The 22,232-nt window shown below is 38.5% G+C and overlaps 1 protein-coding gene across 2 annotated transcripts in view; it reads right to left on the bottom strand.

The window, feature by feature from the left end:
• LOC137040136 (NLR family CARD domain-containing protein 3-like) overlaps positions 1-22,232 on the bottom strand; it is a 129,288-nt gene that overhangs the window by 75,287 nt on the left and 31,769 nt on the right. The window contains exons 11-23 of one of the 2 annotated variants that reach the window (XM_067415552.1): positions 21,977-22,147; positions 21,714-21,887; positions 15,975-16,148; positions 15,587-15,757; positions 12,685-12,858; positions 12,417-12,590; positions 11,808-11,981; positions 11,545-11,718; positions 10,942-11,115; positions 10,666-10,839; positions 7,005-7,178; positions 5,484-5,647; positions 3,576-4,040 (exon numbers count right to left, since the gene is read on the bottom strand). In XM_067415552.1, coding sequence (XP_067271653.1) covers positions 5,485-5,647; positions 7,005-7,178; positions 10,666-10,839; positions 10,942-11,115; positions 11,545-11,718; positions 11,808-11,981; positions 12,417-12,590; positions 12,685-12,858; positions 15,587-15,757; positions 15,975-16,148; positions 21,714-21,887; positions 21,977-22,147 — 2,071 coding nt within the window. In that variant the 3' untranslated portion in view covers positions 3,576-4,040; position 5,484. Of the gene's footprint in view, positions 1-3,575; positions 4,041-5,483; positions 5,648-7,004; positions 7,179-10,665; positions 10,840-10,941; positions 11,116-11,544; positions 11,719-11,807; positions 11,982-12,416; positions 12,591-12,684; positions 12,859-15,586; positions 15,758-15,974; positions 16,149-21,713; positions 21,888-21,976; positions 22,148-22,232 lie in introns of those variants that run through there. The other variant, XM_067415551.1, reaches the window with a different exon arrangement.

Raw genomic sequence — 22,232 nt, 5'->3', positions numbered from 1 at the left:
CTCCCTATTGACAGAAATGAGAGAGTGAGGGGGAGGTGTGAGGAAAGATGTTTCGGCCGGTACTCTCAGAAGTGCTATTCCGCCATACATTATAGTTCTCCTTTTTCATCCGATTAGAAACGCTCCACGTTTTATTTTGTCACCATACTTGATCGTTCAACTACTCGTGTAACTGTATTTAAATAGGGAAAAGATGGAGGTGTTTGGTACTTCTAACTTGATCTCTGTTTGGTACCATACTGAATGAACTGGGCTTAGGGAGCTAAGTTAAATGCTATCAGATCATCACTGCCCGTCAGAGAGATTAAGTGCACGCACTGAGACGAGAGAGGTATGTATCAACTCGTTTTAGTTAAGGGAATAACATAGTTTAATATGAAAAGGCGGTGAAGTAACCCTTTAAGGAATGAGCGTACTTCTGCACTGAACAGACTTGTATGGTAATCTCTGGATTGTGAGTCCAAGTTGGTCATCAGACAGTTCTTTTTTAGAAATATTAATTACCGTCTCTTTGAGAAGCTCCGAGTCCATGGTCGTAGACTTCTTTGTGGCCCTTGAACCTCTGCAGCATTTCTTTTTCTTTGTGGTCTCCGTAAAGGCACGCGTCTGCCCAAAAAGGAGGTGGAAACTTGTGCACTTGAATCACTGTCAATGGTAAACTCACTCTCAGTAGAATTACTCTGTCCATTAAAATCAGTGTCTCTCACCTGACTGTGTAATCAAAGTGAAATCGAGATGTTGTGCCAGATGAGGACCGGTTCACTGGTATGGGAAGAAGTTATTGCTGGTCTGATGTCCCACTGGTATACCTCATTCCAAAGATAGTCTTCCGTATCACGTTTGTATTTCTTTAACTTAATTTCTTTCAAATTGTCTCTGTATCTTTCTGTGGATGACTTGATGGAGACCAGAATGGACTCAAAGTCAGTTTGAGAAGTAGATTTAATCTTCTCTTCCAAGAAGACGATTTTTTCATGGGTCTCATTAACACCAGCAGATACTTGTTCCACAATCAAAAGCATCAGGTCCATTGAACACTTGTTGAGAATCTCGCTCCATCTCTTTAAAAACGCTTTATTGTGTTTGCACAGTGAAGGAGGTTTTGGGATTCCCAGGGAATTCTCTTGTTCCTCCAATATTCACTCAATGTAGAACCATGCATTTTAAGGCAAATTTCGTTTTGATACAATCTTTCAAGTTATACACATTGTCATTCATTACACTATTTGAAAAATTTTCAGTAGCAGAAAAATTGTGACACACAAGCTCCATCCATTCCTCACCGAAGATCATAATTACAGGTTTCTCCAATTGAATAAGAGCTACGTCAAATTCATAATATTCAGCTATTCCCATGTGCTGTTTTGCGTGGAGGTTATAGAGAGGATGAGGTATGTATTGCTTCACTTTATTTCCTATACGAGGAGAAAAGAAAACACTGCGGATAAGATTTACACCATTAACCATATAGTGTAGATAAAGACATAACATTACCTCGAATATTTGAACCAGTATTAACAGTTATCCTATCTGGTGTGTCACCAAACCTGAAGCAATGAGCCGCTGTCAAGATAAAGATTGAGGTGACTAGTGACCCCATGCAGTTCGAGATTTTTTCATTGTTGTGCTGCAAAATCGTCAGAGAATGGACTTTTTTAGTTCAAAAAGTTAGAAAAACTTAGCATATATATTAATAGAACTAGTGGTGATACTAAGCCATTTATTTAAATGGCTTTTTAATAAGAAATAAGACTATGATAGGCAGGGCCGCGTTATCCTAATGGGCAAAACACCAGGGCCCCAAACACCAGGGGCCCCCAAGGCAATTCTCTTTTGCGTTATCCTTTTTTTGGGGGGGGGGGGGGGGGGGATCGAGGTAATTATGCGTACATTGAGCATCGGTCTCACACACCCTCAATCGAGTCACAGTGGACACCCAGTACATCGTCACCTCAACATGTCGAATGAAAATGTAAGAAAATATGACAGTGGCAGGAGCGGATCTACTAGGGTTTCAACTGCCAACCTAAAAGAAAGACCATTGCCACCTCAGCAGGCAGCTAGTGTATCCCAAATTCCCAATGCATAAATTATAAATTGTTCCTCTACCGATTTACATTAGCGGCGCTTCAAATGTGATGAGATAATAGCAATAAAAAACGTTCTATTATTGTGTAGTAGTCCAACAAATGACTCCTATGAACTGCTTAGATCTGCAACGCAAATTGTTTGATCACGAATATATCGCCTGTTATAGCCTACGTCCCAATGTTAACGGATTTCATGCGGTCCGGCAGTGCTTTCCAGGTCTGCAGCAGCGTATCAATCGTTTCTACACCGAGTCTATTTTGTGCTGGACGCGCTGAATTAAAGTGATAGAACGTTCACATTAAAATAAACATGCATTGAAGTGAAAATCTGGTTATTTCACCACAGATTCATGTAATTTAAAGTCTAATCGGTTTCAATAACTTTTTGCCTCGGGTAGGCAAAAGCAAGAAAACAGACACATTTAGGTAAATAGGGAGACATAATGGAGAGCTCTCGTCCTTTCTTGAAGGTGGAGAAATAAAGTTCTTTAATGACTTGCAGGATTTCTTAAAAGATTTAGAAATTAAAGAAATTAAAGACTAGATTTTTTTTAGCCCAGGGCCCCACAAAGGCGTAACACGGCCCTGATGATAGGGATACCTACAGTCACAGTGATCTTTGCCAACCAGGGGTATTGACGACGTTTGTGGGATGGAAAACCATCGTCGTAATCTCTGTAAAGTCCACATAATGCTACACTGGTGCCCTCATCTGTTCAAGGAGCAGCAAGGAGAACAGGAGGAATGATTGACTGTGCTTTGAAAAATATATGGAGGACAATACACTGATTCTTGAGATAAGGGGAAAAAAACTAACTTGAGACCACTTTTTTACAGTCTATGAAGAAGCTGCGAATAAGAAGCTGGATTCAGCCACGTTTTGATTTCGCATAATAACAAACAAACAGCCTAAATAAAAGAGAGAAAACTGAGGAAATAAAAATATTCAAATTCGTTTTCAATAAGCTCCATGTTTTAAAATATGGGGGGGGGGGGGGGGGGATTCTAGTGCTTCTGAACCTGAATAAAAACAGTCTTAATTTAACTTCGAATTTAAACCACTCATCACATTGCCACTGTTTCACCAAAGAACTTTAATCGAAGAAGTATTAAAACTTTAAAGAGAATGTAGAAGCATCTGAACATCAATGTTTTTCTCTTTTGCGGTTGCTGCTTGTCACGTGGTACAATTCCAAAAAACCCCAAAAAAAAACAAAAAAAACGCACAGTGCCCTCTGATGGATAGCTCATTTTTTTCCAAGTAAAGACTTTTTGCTGTTAAATATTTATTTTTCTTTATAGAGTTAAATATGTATTTTTTTTATTTATTGTTAGTAATAATTCAAAATGGACATTTCCTTTTGTTGTTGTAGTTTTAAAAAAAAATTTTTTATCAAATGACAACAAAATGACTTCCAGCATGTTAGTAACTCTGACTTTGATTTAGATGAGCACAGTGTTAATGTCGTCAGTGATTGTCGTAACTGCCAATAAAATGTTTATCTTTATTATTAGTCAGTCTAGCTATGGTTCTTCTCAAACATTTATTTTTCATTTAAATAAAACGACCAAGTTCTTATTTGTATAACAATACGCATGACAATAATGGCATCAACTACAAATTGAAACAAATAAATTCGGTATATAAAATGTAATATGTAAACAATGTAAAATGTCCACAAATGTAAAATGACAGTATGGCATAAAGAAATATCAAAATGACATTATTGATTTGAATCTGTACATGTAGCCCACAACATTTAACATCCACTTTCAGTTTATATCACTTAATAAAACTGAGTGCTCTAAATTTGGATTGCTTTAATATGGAGGAGTTTAAATCTAATATCATTATGATTGTGAGCTTTATACTGAAGACTTCTTTATATTCTTGCTTCATGTCCACTTCATATCTGATCTGACCAGGATCTTCTCCTTTCTCTATTTCACCTGTACATAAAACAAAATGATCATTTGAATAAATATTATACCAACAATAATCATTCAATATCACTTATGTGTTCATGCATGTTTCTATTAATGCTGTTTGCATAAGTATTCATTTTAAATAATAATACATAAGAGCTACTATTATAAACTTTACATTTGTTGAAGCAGTGTGATTTACAGCCGTTTAAATTTGCCATCAAATATATAAATTTCAGTATAATCACGGTGACTTTATAAGCTGTAGGTTTTAAATATTCTCACAAAAATCCTTGGTCATATCAAAAGATATAAACTCATATAAACACAGTTACATTTTTTGTAGTTATAATCTATTTTATCTATTTATTATTTAATATATAATGTACATTTGAGATTCAGGTGTACAGACATCACAACATACATTTTAGGGTAAAACACACAAGAGACAGTGATCATGTGAGGACGGCTGTGAGCTGGAATCTGCACTGATTTTACCAGCGTTTTCCTACGGTCTGCGTTCAACCATCAGTCAAAATTTGTTCTATCAAATTCTAATGATTTTCTGGTGTAATTAATAAAGCTCTTGTTCAATAAAGTTGTTTGTTCTCCCGAAAACCCTGAAGCACAAACCCCACCCCCTGCTTCTATTTCATTGGTGATGTCAATTGACTGCCTACACGATGAAACAAATACTATAGGTGCATTTAAGTCCTAAGAAGTTCTTATTTACAAGATGGGAAGTCGTGTTTACGATGGTTCAAGTCACTTTTGTCACAGATGGCAGGGTAGCAAGGTTCTTCAACTCTTGTAAATGAAGAAAATGTGCATTGTGTTTTGCTTTGTTAAGTTTTTAATTAATTTATGAAGCTACTGTTAACCTTATCGTTACATATTATATTGTTATATTATGATCATATTTTGTGCAGGCAATTACCTTACTTCGCTATTAAGCCTGGCTGCTAAATACCTTTAAGTATTGTGGTATTCCACCTTGTTTCTCAATGACCCACTCCCAACTCGTAAAGATCGGGGCTTAAAGAAAACCCAGAGCTTCCCACTCATATTTAGGACATTATGGTGGCGTTCATGTGCGTTCAACTCGTAAGCACAATCTTTATGACATGAATTGAATGCACCATAACCCCTAACCTACTCTAAAACATAACCTGAAACCTATACTATATCTTTGGTAGCACATCATGCTAGATAGCTTTACAGTTTGGGGCTATCAGATCAATCCAAGATGTTTCTGAAGTTTGAACTTTTCTTGGCTGGTGACTGTGATTGACCAATGATTTTGAAGTAGCTGTGATACGGGGTTTGTGCTTAACCTGGCATTGAGGAAAATCATGGTAAATTATTAATAAAGCTACAATAAAGCTAAATTAAATTTTCTTTCACAGATATTTAAAGACTTTCCATTCAAGTGAAGATCTCTTTAATATCACAGTGATTTTTACTCACCTCAGTTCAGTTTGAGTCTCGAGTCTTGTATCACGTCTCTGAGCTGCTGTAAGTCTCTGATCATATTGTACCTCAGGTCAAGCTCTTTTAAAAACTGAAGAGCGTTTGAGTTTTTCAAACACTGAGTTAAAGGAGAAACATCTGTAATGCCACAGTACTTTAGTCTAGAAAGAGACAAACAGACAGAGAACGTCATAGTCCCTTCAGATTACAAAACACATGACAAGGTGAATTATTTTCTCCAATACACTGTAAACAGTATTTTCAGGAGTATAAAGTGTCTTGGTTTAAACTCTTTAAGTGATTATAAAAGTGAACCTCCGCCAAATGTTATAGCTGGTTTACAGATGATGTGATGGTTTATTGTTTAAAAAGTTTCAAATATTAGTATTTTTCTCAGAAACATATATTGTTTTGCTTCATAAGAAATTTATTTATCATTTGGGCCCAGTTTTTTAAAAGTAATTGTTTTTCAGATCATGGATTGGATCAAATCTTGGAAATAGGTTTTGCAAAAGCAAAAGAGGGATTCCGAGCTAAGATCAAAGCATGTTATCTGATCTTACATCCGTTAAAATCTGCCTTACAATTGTATGTTCTTTTAAAAAACTGGTAAGATTTATCAAGTGATCCTGGATAGCAAAACATGGGATTTCTAAATCCGGATAAATCTGAGTCAGATTACATATTTTGAAAAACTCGGCCCTGGGGTCATATGGATTAGTCGTGTTTGTGTTGTGTAGTTTATGAAGAATCATCTTTGGAGGTCCAGTACACTTGTATGGCTTCATAGATTTTTCTAAATATCTTTGTGTTTATCTTGGTTGGCGTGATAATGTATAAATGCTTTTTGGATGGAGTATCCCTTTAATGCTACACTACACTTTTTTTCTTCTAGTGGTGAAAAAATAAGCTACTGGAGTGACTTTTCTCCGTGTACGTGTGTAAGATGATGTAATTTGCTTTGAAATCTAAACAGCTCAAAAAACAATGCATTATTACAGTGTCATCAAAGGGTATTTGGGTAAATACTTTTTGCACTCTCTGATTAATAACACTGTGTTATTTAAAAAAAAAAAAAATTGCATAGTGTAGATTTTATTCTTTTAGTTGCTCTCATCTCAGGATGTACGCAGCACAATCAGGCCTGGTTATACAGGGATCTTGGTGGTTTGAGCTCCTTTTGATCATTAGACCAGACAGAACACTTAAAACACTTCTAAACAGATGTGAAGAGTTCTGAAATGTACTAAAATGCTACAAAATATATACATTTATTTATTGTTTTTTCAAAACTTCTAAATGTTACTATTGTGGTGTAAGTGTTATTAGATTACAGATCTGCAAAAAGGGACAAGTAAAATAACTAGTGTGGGTCTCATAAGCATGTGATTAATTTTCTGAACTACAGGAATATTGATATCCAAAATGTGGTGTATGTGTGTAAGCTTGCATTTAAAGACACTTGATGATTTTTTCCCCTGAGGATTTACAACAGAACTACAGTTGAATGTTCCTCACCTCACTCTCTCCAGTTTACAGAGTGAATCCTTCAGTATGTCACATAAGTGCTTCACTCCTGTGTTTTTTAGTTTATTCACACTCAGGTCCAGCTCTCTCAGGTGTGATGGGTTCGATTTCAGAGCTGAAGTCAGGATGAGATACTGTTTCTCTGTAATACTGCATTCACTCAGACTGAAGACAAAAAGAGAAAAGACAATAATTTAGATGAATACAAGTTTAATCTGAACCAAATCCATCATTCAACCCACACATGTACTAAATACGAACAAAAGAAGTGAATTTTATAAAATGCAAATTAAGATATAGGATCAGTTTGAACCAGTTGACTACATCTGAGAATATCAAGAAACAAAGATTTTTTTATTTTAAGTCAATTGAAAGTGCAGTTTACCAGCAGTTTATTTGGCATGAAAAGGAAAGTTGTGAGACACTTCACTACTGTAGTGTGATTTCTGAGATGAATGGCTTATTGAAAAAGAAAAAAATAATTGGGAAGGATTTTATCCATTAGTTGTTGACTGAATCTTACTCCGAGTAAATGGACTGCACTTTCAACAGACCCTATGGCCACCAAAGCACTTTACATATTGCCTCACATTCACCCATTCACTCTCTCATTCATACACCGACGGCGGTGTCAGCCATGCAAGGCGCATCCAGCTTGTTGGGAGCAGCTGGGGTTAGGTGTCTTGCTCATGGACACCTTGACACTTGGTCAGGTGGAACCACCAACCTTCCGGTTTGTAGACCACTCACATGAACCACTGAGCCACTGCCGCCCCTGAGAGAGTAGATAGAGTAGGGCGGGTAACATTTGGAGCCGTAACATGGGATGAGTGAGGTTTAGGAGGTGAGTGTAATGGGGCCAAGCTAGTAAGAGCTGTGTGTGTAAACCTCATTGAGGTTCCCCTGAGCCAAAAAGGTCCTCTAGAGTCAGCGGTCTTTAGCATCCTTGTTAGCACGCCCGGCTCTCATTCAAATCCCACTCCGATGCCTTGTTTACACCTAGTATTAAGATTTTTGGAGATTTTTGGAGAATTTCAGCAGTAAATGAGGCCGACACATACCCATTTAATGTTTACACATTCGGTCAGTATGCAGTATTTTGCGGCTGTTACTTTGAACACATTCGACCACATCACTGTCTCTTTTATAAGAAGTGCCATGGGACTTTTTAATGACCACGGAGAGGCAGGACCTTGGTTTAAAGGGGGGGTGAAATGCTGTTTCAAGCATACTGAGCTTTTTACACTGTTAAAGACTGTTAAACATAGACAAAGTTTCAAAAACTAAGTTGGACGTTTGATGGAGTATTCCAAAATACTCCTTCCGATTTCTCACAAGTTTCTGAGAGTTTTTTTCGAGTATGGTCCGCTTGACGTCAATAGAGCGGAAGGTCTTTGGGCCGTTCGGGCTCTTCTCCCGCAAGGGTGCGCACGTGTGGTCTTCTTTTTAATACAGTATTGTTCAAAATAATAGCAGTACAATGTGACTAACCAGAATAATCAAGGTTTTTAGTATATTTTTTATTGCTACGTGGCAAACAAGTTACCAGTAGGTTCAGTAGATTCTCAGAAAACAAACAAGACCCAGCATTCATGATATGCACGCTCTTAAGGCTGTGCAATTGGGCAATTAGTTGAAAGGGGTGTGTTCAAAAAAATAGCAGTGTCTACCTTTGACTGTACAAACTCAAAACTATTTTGTACAAACATTTTTTTTTTCTGGGATTTAGCAATCCTGTGAATCACTAAACTAATATTTAGTTGTATGACCAACTGCTTGACATCTGTGTGGCATGGAGTCAACCAACTTGTGGCACCTCTCAGCTGTCATTCCACAATTCATTCACATTTCTTGGTTTTGCTTCAGAAACAGCATTTTTGATATCACCCCACAAGTTCTCAATTGGATTAAGGTCTGGAGATTGGGCTGGCCACTCCATAACATTAATTTTGTTGGTTTGGAACCAAGACTTTGCCCGTTTACTAGTGTGTTTTGGGTCATTGTCTTGTTGAAAAAACCGTTTCAAGGGCATGTCCTCTTTAGCATAGGGCAACATGACCTCTTCAAGTATTTTAACATATGCAAACTGATCCATGATCCCTGGTATGCGATAAATAGGCCCAACACCATAGTAGGAGAAACATGCCCATATCATGATGCTTGCACCTCCATGCTTCACTGTCTTCACTGTGTACTGTGGCTTGAATTCAGAGTTTGGGGGTCGTCTCACAAACTGCCTGTGGCCCTTGGACCCAAAAAGAACAATTTTACTCTCATCAGTCCACAAAATGTTCCTCCATTTCTCTTTAGGCCAGTTGATGTGTTCTTTGGCAAATTGTAACCTCTTCTGCACATGCCTTTTTTTTAACAGAGGGACTTTGCGGGGGATTCTTGAAAATAGATTAGCTTCACACAGACGTCTTCTAACTGTCACAGTACTTACAGGTAACTCCAGACTCTCTTTGATCATCCTGGAGGTGATCATTGGCTGAGCCTTTGCCATTCTGGTTATTCTTCTATCCATTTTGATGGTTGTCTTCCGTTTTCTTCCACGTCTCTCTGGTTTTGCTCTCCATTTTAAGGCATTGGAGATCATTTTAGCTGAACAGCCTATCATTTTTTGCACCTCTTTATAGGTTTTCCCCTCTCTAATCAACTTTTTAATCAAAGTACGCTGTTCTTCTGAACAATGTCTTGAACGACCTATTTTCCTCAGCTTTCAAATGCATGTTCAACAAGTGTTGGCTTCATCCTTAAATAGGGGCCACCTGATTCACACCGGTTTCTTCACAAAATTGATGACCTCAGTGATTGAATGCCACACTGCTATTTTTTTGAACACACCCCTTTCAACTAATTCAACTAATTGCCCAATTGCACAGCCTTAAGAGCGTGCATATCATGAATGCTGGGTCTCATTTGTTTTCTGAGAATCTACTGAACCTACTGGTAACTTGTTTGCCACGTAGCAATAAAAAATATACGAAAAACCTTGATTATTCTGGTTAGTCACATTGTACTGCTATTATTTTGAACAATATTGTATGTGGCTATCGCTAGCTAAGCACCAAACTGAGCCACTGAAACTTTGAATTGGTCGGTCTGGATCCCGCTTGATAAGGTGGGGAAACTATCCTCTCTACGCGATCGCAAGAGTGGATGAACAATATCTCCTCAGGACAAACAAATCATCCTCACTAGACGTCACTTTGTCTTGTTTTGTGTTTTTTATCCATAACGCATTCATTAATACGCATCGGACTCTGTGCGTGATGAATTTTTCAGATCATGAATACGAAAAAACGCATGCGAAAATATCGGACTCAGTGTGCAAAGACCTTAACTGGTTTTGCTCTTTCACAGAAGCAGCGTGCTGTTGTTGTAATCTTAGCTATAGTAACAGGAAATTTTTGAGTGTTATTGTTTGTCTGGAGCTGTATTTGAATTGTTTTGCTTCCTTGCGTTTGTTCATCATCTTTTGAGGCAGTTAGGTTTGGTTCATAAAGTGTTCGTGAATTTTAGAGGCGGAGCAATGAAGAGAGAGGGTGGGTTTGTTTGGGTTGATTTCAAATATCAACAGTGTTCAACAACAATTCTGGGATACTGCACATTTAACCACACAGTAACTGCTGTAGAGTATAATGATACTAACTGTAGTTTCTTCAGCTTGCATTGTGGATTCATCAGAAGATCACTGAGGTTTGTCACTCCAAAGTCTCCTAGTTTATTCACACTCAGGTCCAGATCTCTTAGGTGTGATGGGTTTGATTTCAGAGCAGAAGTTACAGCAGAGCAACCTTCATCTGTCAGATTACAGCCTGTTAACCTACATTGAGAGATATGAGAAAACTCTTCATTTTGTAAAGTTATAGCATCTTCATAAATGTAGTTTGAACTCAGGCTATTGATGAGATATTGAGATCTTCACCTCAATCTCCTCAGTTTACAGTGAAAGTCTTTCAGCACGTCACACAAGTGATTCACTCCAGAGTCTCCTAGTTTATTCTTACTGAGGTCCAGCTCTCTCAGGTGTGATGGGTTTGATTTCAGAGCTGAAGTCAGGATGAGACACTGAGTCTCTGTAATAATACATTTACTCAGACTGAAGACAGAAAGAGAAAAGACAATGACTCAGATCAATGTTAATCACCTCATTGAAGTGCTACATCACTTAAATTGAATTCCTCTAGTCTGTTTTTTAATTCAGTCACTAATTCTGTGTGCTAGAAGATGCTTATTCTCTTCTTTACTCTTTATCATAGAAGAACATTTATGCAGGGACATTTACACAATCAGTAAATCATGTTCATTTCTTTAAATTTAATGCAATAGACCTTAGTCTGGCTAGACACCATATTGAATCTTATGTGGATAAAATTTAAGCTGTGAGAATAATTAATATATATATAAAAAGCATAAAAGAAGGCGCAGAGATAGTAATTTTCCACAATTCTTCAACAATTTCTTTTTTTTTTTACAGTGCTATTACTTTAATCACACAGTAACTGCTGTACAGTATAATGTTACTAACTGTAGTTTCTCCAGCTTGCATTGTGGGTTCATCAGTAGATCACTGAGGTTTTTCACTCCAGAGTCTCCAAGTTCATTCATACTCAGGTCCAGATGTCTCAGGTGTGATGGGTTTGATTTCAGAGCTGAAGTCACAGCAGAACAACCTTCATCTGTCAGGTTACAGTATATTAACCTACATTGGGAGAAATTAGAAAACTCTTTATTCTGTTTCAGTCAAACACCAAAACTCTTTTGTCTTTCGTTTAGATGAACTTTCCTCACCCCAGTCTCTCCAGTTTACAGTGTGAATCCTTCAGTATGTCACATAAGTGATTCACTCCTGTGTTTTCTATTTTATTCATACTCAGGTCCAGATCTCTCAGGTGTGATGGGTTTGATTTCAGAGCTGAAGTCAGGATGAGACACTGGTCTTTTGTAATACTGCATTTACACAGACTGAAGACAGAAAGAAAAAAGACAATGACTCTGATCATTGTTAATCACCTCATTGAAGTGCTACATTAGGCACTTAGTTTAATTCAAATAGTCTGTTTTTAACCCAGTGAAACTAGTTCTGTGCTGGAAGATGTAATTTTTCTACAATATATTTTGTCTCTTTTCTTTACTCTTTATCGTAGCAGCAGATTTCGGCAGAACGACATTTACACAATAAGTACATTTATCAAATTCTCCAAATTTAACACAATTGACCTTTAATTGTATGTCGATGAAAATGAGGCTGTGATAAAAATGTTAATATATGGTAGTACACTAAGAATTATTACTAACTAATTAAAAGACATTTAAAATAAAGTGTAACAGAAGGTGCAGAGCTATAAACACTATTACTTTAATCACACAGCGACTGCTGTACAGTATAATGTTACTAACTGTAGTTTTTCCAGCTTGCATTGTGGGTTCATCAGTTGATCACTGAGGTTTTTTACTCCAGAGTCTCCTAGTTTATTCTCACTCAGGTTCAGCTCTCTCAGGTGTGATGGGTTTGATTTCAGAGCTGAAGTCACAGCAGAGCAACCTTCATCTGTCATACCACAGTGCCTTAACCTACATTAAGAGAAATAAGAAAAACAAAGTCTTCTTTCTGTTTCAGTCAAACACCAAAACTCTTTTGTCTTTCGTTTAGATGAACGTTCCTCACCTCAATCTCTCCAGTTTACAGTGTGAATTCTTCAGTATGTCACATAAGTGCTTCGCTCCTGTGTTTTCTAGTTCATTCATACTGAGGTCCAGCTCTCTCAGGTGTGATGGGTTTGATTTCAGAGCATAAGTCAGGATGAGACACTGTTCTTCTGTCATACTGCATTTCCACAGACTGACAACAGAAAGAGAAAGACAATGACTCTGATCCCAGAGATGGGGACTCGAGTTTGAGACTCGGACTCGAGTGCGACTTAAGTCGCACACACAGTGACTTCAGACTCCACTTGAGACTCGTCCTCGAAAGACTTCAGACTCGACTCGGACTCGAGCTGTGGGACTCGTGAACAATGTTTATTTATAGTGTTAACGCAAATGCATTTTAACGGCACTAATTTTATTAACGCAGTGCGCATTTTCTGTTTGAACTGTGGCCCATATTTGGAGAAATTGAGATCAGCCATAGACGTAGGCTAACAGTTAGTAATGCAGCAGCAGCAAATATTAACAGGGGAAGAAAAGGGTTAACAATAGCATTACTCTGAAACAAGTGCAGTTATAGCCTACATAAGATACAATATTTTCTACTTAACTTTTATTAGGCTCTTAAAGGGGCCACGCTATATTCCTACTCATGGAATATGGACCTCCTCTAAGTGTGTTGTGGTGCTGGCTCACAGGTCCGCATTATCATTATAATTCAGGAACAGACAAGGGAGTACTTTATCTACTTTATACTTTACTTTATGACAACGAGTGTATGGGAGTACTTTATGACAACTACAGGCCCATCTCCAACCTCCCATACCTCTCTAAGGTGCTGGAAAAAGTTGTTGCTGCACAGCTTCAGGTCCATTTGGAGCATAACCATCTTTATGAGAAATTTCAGTCTGGTTTCCGCTCAGGACACAGCACAGAAACAGCTTTGGTCAGGGTCACAAACGATCTTTTGATGGCGGCAGATGCTGGTTCCCCATCCCTTCTCATCCTCCTGGACTTAACTGCAGCTTTCGATACAGTTGACCATAACATCCTCCTTCACCGTTTACATTCCACCATTGGTCTCTCTGACTCGGTCCACAACTGGTTTTCTTCTTATCTCACTGGGAGAACTGAATATGTCGCGTTAGGAGAAGCTACATCCCTGTCACACAATGTCACCTGCGGTGTCCCTCAAGGCTCTGTGCTCGGACCCACCCTGTTCATACTCTACATGCTCCCCCTTGGCCGTCTCATCAACCGGCATGGGATTTCTTTTCACTGCTATGCTGATGACACTCAACTTTACTTTAGGACAAGTTCATCTCCCTCTGCTGACCTCACACCTTCCACTTTGATCACTTGCCTGGATGAGATAAAGGCGTGGATGAAGCAAAACTTTCTGCAGCTAAACAGCTCCAAAACTGAAGCTATCCTAGTCGGCACTCCACTTCAGGTCCAGAAGTCCGTTATCACCAGCATTGCTTTCTCTGATCAGGTCATTCCTCTTTCCACTTCAGTCACGAATCTGGGGGTCAGAATGGAATCACAGCTTACTTTTGAAGCGCACATCAAACACCTGTGTAAGACCTCCTTCTTCCACCTCAGAAACATTGCCAAACTTCGTCCCATTCTATCGCTGGCTGATGCGGAGAAGCTTGTCCATGCCTTTATCTCCTCCAGGCTGGACTACTGCAATGCGCTCCTTATTGGCATCCCTAGCAAAAATCTCCAGAGGCTGCAGTGTATTCAGAACAGCGCTGCTAGGATTCTCATGAGGGTGCGCAAATACGACCACATCACCCCCATTCTAAAATCACTCCACTGGCTTCCTGTGTCGTTCAGGATCGAGTACAAGATCTCTCTCCTTACCCACCAGTGCATCCATGGTGATGCTCCCTCCTATCTCAAGGAACTCCTCACCACACAAACAGCCACTCGTAACCTCCGCTCTGTTTCGCTGTATCGCCTCAAAACTCCCACAGCCAATCTCCGTACTATGGGGGATCGGGCATTCTGCTCTTCAGCCCCCAGTCTGTGGAATGCTCTTCCTGACCACCTGCGGACTCCACAGACTATAGATACTTTTAAGCGTGGTCTTAAAACCCACCTTTTCAGCAGAGCTTTTAATTGACTTTTAATTGACTTGCTACTTGTTTAATTTATTTTATTTTATTTTTCGGTTTTATTTATTTATTGTTGTTGATTGTTTTGTTTTTGTTTTTAAATTCTGTAGCACTTTGAGATTTTGTTTAATATAAAGTGCATTATAAATAAAATTTATTATTATTATTATTATTATTATTATTATCTTTTTTCGTTTTTTCGAACCTACATTTTTGGTCTGTACTGTATAGGCTACTGTGCGTTTATGCTAAGGCAAAATGCAGATATTATCTTAAAGGTAAAGCATTCTTAGTGTTTTTGTCATGTTGCAATACCCTATTTACAGTTATATAACAAAATCAAAGCTGATACGGTATGTTAATAGAGATAGGTGTCAAAATAACACATTACATGCTTTGAATTCCTTAGCTTTGCAGTGTTCTACACAGCCTGGATGGGTCGCCGTACGTGATTAAACACTTAAGAGACTTATTATAATAAAGAGACTTGAGACTTGACTTGGACTCGAGCCCAGAGACTTGAGACTTGACTTGGACTCGAGCCCAGAGACTGACTTGACTTGGACTCTAGCTTAGAGACTTGTGAGCATCTCTGTCTGATCCTTAATGGCCCACTCATTTAATTTTTTTTCTTTTTTGGGGGTGGGTGGGGGGGATTTACAAGCAATTTATTGTTGTTCTGTGGTTGCCAAGGGAAAAATCACCTCTGATTAATTAAATGAGGAAACAGTATCACCAACTACTGAAACATTGTTATTAAAGGTAATACAAATATGTTTTGCCATGTCAAATACTTACTTCAGTGTGTTGAGTTTACAGTGTTCATCCTGCAGTAGAGCAGAGATCTTATTCACTCGTGTGTCTCCTAGTTCACGTTCACTCAGATTCAGCTCTCTCAGGAGTAACGGGTTTTTACCCACAATTCCAGTCACATACTGACAGGCTTCCTCTGCAGCAGGACTCAAAAACCTGCAGAAGAGAAGATGAAGCAGGATTCAAATCAGTTCTCAACTAAACCTGATGTGAAGGCAAAATCCAGCAGTTGGTACTAAATAAATAATTGTATATCATGTTTGTTTTAAAATCACAGTAAACTTTTATATAACAACATTTTACATAGCTTATTGTATTATATAAATAATTTGCTTGTATATAATTTATATTGTATTATTTCATCACGTCTCACCTCAGTATCTTCAGTTGACAGTTCTGATCCTGTAGTAAATCATCGAGCTCCTTCACTCCTGATTGTCCAGGATCATTTCCTGTGAGATCCAGCTCTTTCAGGTGTGAAGGGTTTGATCTCAGAGCTGAAGCCAGAGCTTTATAACCTTCTTCTGTGATACCGCAGTCTGACAGTCTAGAAGAGAAATAAAATAAATTATATTATAAAGTAAAAATAAAGTAAATTATGTTTTGTTCCTTGTACAACAATATTTAAAGTTATTTGCACAAAAAAAAAAAAGCAGACAGCTGAATAATGAATTTATCTAAAACTCCACAGGTGTGAAATGATCCCCAACATACATATAACACATATAATGGCCTGAAAGTTCACACAAAAACCCCATTGAAATGTTACGGTAAGACCTGAAATGTACAGTTAATGCTGGAAAGAGCTACATATTTCACTCAGCAGAAGCAGCTCTGTGAGGAGGAATCTGACAGAATGTGTAAATAAATATCTCCACAGTGGAGTAAAATTAATTGGTTTGGTTTCACAGGCCCATTTTTTTTCACAGATTAAGCCAGAATTATGCCTTAGTTCAATTAATGCCTTAGAAAAATACATTACTTTTGTGAATCTTGAGAAAAACAGTGGCACTGATATGTTTTATTATATTTCAAACTGCTTTCAGTTAAAACGGCTCAAACATGTATTTTATTCTGGGACTAGATTAAGCCTTGCCTGTGAAACCGTGCAATAAACAACTACAGGAAGTGTTCGGTTGGGACAGAGTTGGTAAGTTAAAAGTAGAACAATTAGCAGATATCTTAAGGCACTAAGATAAATAAATTGCATTACATGTAATCTTGAAATAAGTGATAACTATCAGATCTTGTTCTTCTTTCTTGGCTCAGCACAAGGCCTGCAACTGTAGCGTTGTGTAACTTTATGTTAATTACTTTATTACACCTCAAAAGATAAGGACATGTATATTAATGTAATTATTAATAGGCAAGTCTCTGTTCTCATTCTTTGGAATGACTCAGGCATGCATAATATCGGCAGATTCTGGACCATACAAACTTGATGCTTTTTTTTTTTTTTAGCTTTTTGTCCATAGAAGTCCTCTCACTGTAAAGTGGCTTCACTGTGTGGCGACTGAAGCGAAACAAACACATGATCGCCGATTACATTTAACAAATGCTTTGTGATTAGTAACAGACTCTCCCCCAACACAACAGAGAAAGAGCCTCCATTATCCTGGAAACCATCTAATAAGTCGTTTTATGGCCCAAAAGAATTTGGCCACATGAACAGTCCAGAGTTAAAGATACAAAGCTTGTAAAACACACACTTTTGCCTTAAATTATAGACAAACCATCTATATATGAACATGCACCCCAGGACATTGTATGTACACATATAAACACATCTCATCTGTAGTCTCATCTGGTTTTTACCAACTTCGCTTACTATCTAAAATCAAAGGCTTTCTCACTCCTATAACTTTGGAAATGGCGGTTCTTCATCACGTGTCGACTGGATTATTGCTACTCACTATATTGGGGTATATCAGATTCTCAAATCTCCCGTCTTCAATTAGTCCAAAATGCGGCGGCCAGACTCATCCATAATTGTCGCAAATATGATCATATCTCTCCTATCCTCAGATCTTTACATTGGTTACCAGTCCGGCAGAGAATAGATTTCAAAATTCTTCTCTTCGTCTTCAAATCTTTACACAACCTAGCACCGGTTTATCTCTCTGAACTTATTCATCCATACATTCCATCCAGAAGTCTCAGATCCCACGACCAGGCGCTGCTGGTAGTCCCTCGTGTCAGACTTAAGCGTAGAGGGGTGCGTGCTTTTGCGGTGGCAGGGCCTCGTCTGTGGAACACCATGCCTCTGGAGATCAGAACTGCTCCCAACCTCTGTTTTTAAGTCTCTGGTCAAAACTTATCTATTCTCGTTAGCATATTGATTATTATCTTAGACTGTTATTATTATTTTACTTTTGCTTCTTGATTCTATACTTAATCTTAGCTTAGTTGTTCTCTATGTTCTTATGTATGTTTTGCTGCTTTTATTTTTATATGCTTGCTCTGTAAAGCACTTTGGTATGTCTAGCGGCTGTTTAAAAGTGCTATATAAATAAATGAACTTGAACTATAACTGTCTCGTAAAATGTCTCTTGTATGGTGTGGCAGGGAAGGCGTGGTTGCGGGATCGGCAGAGGGAGAGAGAGTGCGGAGCCGAGCGGGGCGTAAGTGGGTCAAGTGCAAATGAATAACACCTGTGTCTCATTGCAGTAATTGGCGTGGAGAGACGGCTTAAAAGCCGCAGCAGAGAGAGTTTGGACTAGGACTCGGAGTGCAGCCTGCCTGGAGAGAGATAGCAGTGCAGAGTGTTGAAAACTGTGTCTAGTTTTATGAGTTGATGCGCCCTTAGAGCGGGTGTTTTGTTTGAGTTTGCAAGAGCAATAAAATTTACGAGTCCCAGTCACGCCGACTCCGCCTTATTCCTTCCCCACATACACTCTCAGAACCGAAATACATATGGTATTTTGCATCTGTGTGTCTTATGAACAACTTACTAGTTCAGGTAACTGCACATACAGGTGCTGGTCATATAATTAGAATATCATAAAAAAGTTGATTTATTTCACTAATTCCATTCGAAAAAGTGAAACTTGTATATTATATTCATTTATTACACGCAGACTGATATATTTCAAATGGTTCTTTTAATTTTGATGATTATAACTTACAACTAAGGAAAATCCCAAATTCAGTATCTCAGAAAATTAGAAAACATGTCTTCTATCAAATTAATGCTCGCGTCATGGCTTAAACTTCTATGTATTTCACTTATTTAGAGGATGCAGTGTGTGTTTGTTGCATTAATTAGAGTATGAATGCGCAGAGGCTTGAAATGATTCAGGCTTGAAACAGAGGCATAAAATCTCCAGAGGAATTTCCTGCTTGGAAATCCCCAAAAGTCCCTCAAGTCTACCTCAGGAGGGTGTGACTACTAGCCTAGAAATCTTGACGCACCCTAGCGGCAGCAAATTTAATTTGCCCACAAGTGTCGTCTAGCAACTCTCAATACCCTTCTGAGCTGTATTCCCCTAACTCTTGCCAGGCCAATCACATCGTGTATAGAGTCGGTGGGCGGGGCCATTATGACGACGGCCGAGTTGCGTTTGCATGCTTCTAGCAAACACAGAAACTGGCGAAAGGCGGTCTTTCGAATCAGTTTTGACCGTGACTCTGGAAGACTTGGAGTTAAGCTTTTCTCTGAGAAAAGAACAAAGAACGGCACTGAAGTCATTCTTAAAAAGGGAAGATGTGTTTTGCCGACCGGAAGGCGAATGTTTAATCTATCAACAAGCTCTGCTTCACCTTCGTTGCTCTGGTTGGTTGTAGCGCTATCCTATCGCGTGCAGAGGGAGTTTGAAAGACAACCGTTTATCCCGCCCCTCGGATTGAGCCCTTTCAATGGTGAGTTTCCAGACCAAACATCTTGATGTGGGTCTGGCTTGTCAGGCTATGTGACTACTCCCATACCTTAAAAAGAGAGGCGCTCAGGTGCCCTCCCTCTCTCTTCTCTCTCTCTGGCTGAACCAACACGTCATCGTGGCTTGTCCTAAGCCAGGTCACGTAATGTAGGCCCTCCAAGTCGGGAGGGCCTTCATACACAGCCATGTGCTGTGTGGGACTGGAAACCCGAGGCCCACACACGGCCATTGTGCCAGCAGGCCCCAACACTTGATGTGGACCTTCTTCGACCATTAGAGACTCTGTAAATTCACTGTCATTCCTTTACTCACCACGGAAGGAATCGTGCATTGTAAAAACCATCGGACCAAACCATTGAACTTTCTCCAGCGATTTCCGCCCGGATGGTCTTCTACGGCTCAAGCCATATGCAATTAGCATATGAAAAACAAAATTGTTGTGTAGTGAGTAAAACTGTAAACCCCTTTGTTCAGACAAAGGGGCTTCAACAATGGTTTCTCTCCAGGTTTTAGACTCTGCGAATAACTTCATCCATATGTACTGACCCGTTCTTCTAACCACTTTCACTTCGCTTCTTGCTATGTATGTTTTGTGTATGTACGTATGTTTCATGTCTTTTTCATCTTGTTCACGATTTAGTAATTAAAGTATGTGCACAATATATGTTTGGTTCTGACTCCCTGCCTGCAAACAAATTGTCTCATAAATGATTGATCTAGTTATGGGCTCTAAGCACTTAGGCAAATTCAAAGGAAGAATAATTTTTCTGTAGCCATGAAAAATATCCTTTTCATAGAATGAATTAATAATCAATACTTGTATGATTGATAGTAATATTAATGTAGCTACACCCAGTTAATCTATTTAACTGATTCAAATATTCATAATTAATCATAATGAATAATCATAATGAGTTACGAATAATTATTAATATTTCCCCTCAGAGCTAATTCGCTACAACTGGCTGAGTTTTTTCATGTACAATGTACAGACCCAACTCGATGATAATGTAACATTTTTTCCCCCTTTTTTGAGTATTATCGGTTAGTTATGCATTGAAACATTTCACCTGATGCACATTTCATACCTGTATAAGTAACTCTGTTTAAATGATTTCTCCTCAAGACCTGTTCTAATGCCATTCTAATCATTATAATCCCGACCCGCTCATTATTCAAGTTTACATTTCTGGTCTGTTTGGGCTATGTTATTAGAGCTTAGAGCTCTTTCAGACATATACAAAAGGGAAAAAGTCCACAAATGTTATCTTCTGAACTACAGGGATATTAATTCTAAACAAAATATGACATCCAAAATGTGGTATATGTCCGTAAGTTTCCATTTAAAGACACTTGCTGATCATATTCGTTAGAAGGTGGTACTGTGTCTGATGTTTGAGACCCAGTGGTGTAGGTGAGTCACTCATCTCAATCTCTCATGTTACGCTAGTTTTACATCTGTTTTCACTACTCAGCAAAGATTTGCCAGATTTCAACATAATATTAAATCAAATTCAAAGTTTGAGTTCAACAAAGAAAGACTGTTCTAAGAGACATGAGAGACAATACAAAAGAGAAAACTTCAGAGGAATATTACTGAAAAAAGGGTTATAATCAGACAAGAACTTTAGCACTTGCGTTAATATATTAGAAAAGCTTTCCAGTGCTAGAGAGACCTATGCGGGAAGGCCTGGAAACGGACGCAAAGGTTGTGTTATTTCTTCTCCATACGTGAGTAACAGAGTAACTAGTAACAGAGCTATAGTAACTGTTTCAATATTGTGTAGTTGTATAAAGGAAGAACCAGATGCGCATGTAGTTTCATGAACTCTCCATTTTTACTGCCCCAATCTCCCCGGAAGCACACCCACAACAACAACAGGTGCCCCATACATTTCATAATAAAAGTCTCCTGCAACAAGCTCACTTTAAACATATTGCTACAGTAACAGGAAAGGTTTGAGTGTTATTGTTTGTCTGGAGCTGCTGGTGACTCTTGCTTGTATTTACTCTTGTGTACTGTATTTGAATTGTTTTGCTTCCTTGCGTTCGTTCATCATCTTTTGAGGCAGTTAGGTTTGGTTCATAAAGTGTTCGTGAATTTTAGAGGCGGAGCAATGAAGAGAGAGGGTGGGTTTGTTTGGGTTGATTTCAAATATCAACAGTGTTCAACAACAATTCTGGGATACTGCACATTTAACCACACAGTAACTGCTGTAGAGTATAATGATACTAACTGTAGTTTCTTCAGCTTGCATTGTGGTTTCATCAGAAGATCACTGAGGTTTTTCACTTCAGGGTCTCCAAGTTTATTCCAGCTCAGGTCCAGCTCTCTCAGGTGTGATGGGTTTGATTTCAGAGCAGACGTTACAGCAGAGCAACCTTCATCTGTCAGATCACAGTTTATTAACCTACATTGGGAGAAATTAGAAAACTCTTTATTCTGTTTCAGTCAAACAACAAAACTCTTTTGTCTTTTGTTTAGATGTATGTTCCTCACCTCAATCTCTCCAGTTTACAGTGTGAATCCTTCAGTACGTCACATAAGTGATTCACTCCTGTGTTTATTTGATTCATACTGAGGTCCAGCTCTCTCAGGTGTGATGGGTTTGATTTCAGAGCTAAAGTCAGGATGAGACACTGTTTCTCTGTAATACTGCATTTACTCAGACTGAAGACAGAAAGAGAAAAGCCAATGACTCAGATCCTTAAATGGCCCACTCTTTTTTTTGTGTGTGTGTGTGGGGGGGGGGGGG

This window comes from Pseudorasbora parva, chromosome 14 (assembly GCF_024679245.1).
Source record: "Pseudorasbora parva isolate DD20220531a chromosome 14, ASM2467924v1, whole genome shotgun sequence".
In the NCBI taxonomy this organism is placed as follows: domain Eukaryota; kingdom Metazoa; phylum Chordata; class Actinopteri; order Cypriniformes; family Gobionidae; genus Pseudorasbora; species Pseudorasbora parva.
This window is presented reverse-complemented; position numbering and strand designations above follow the sequence as displayed.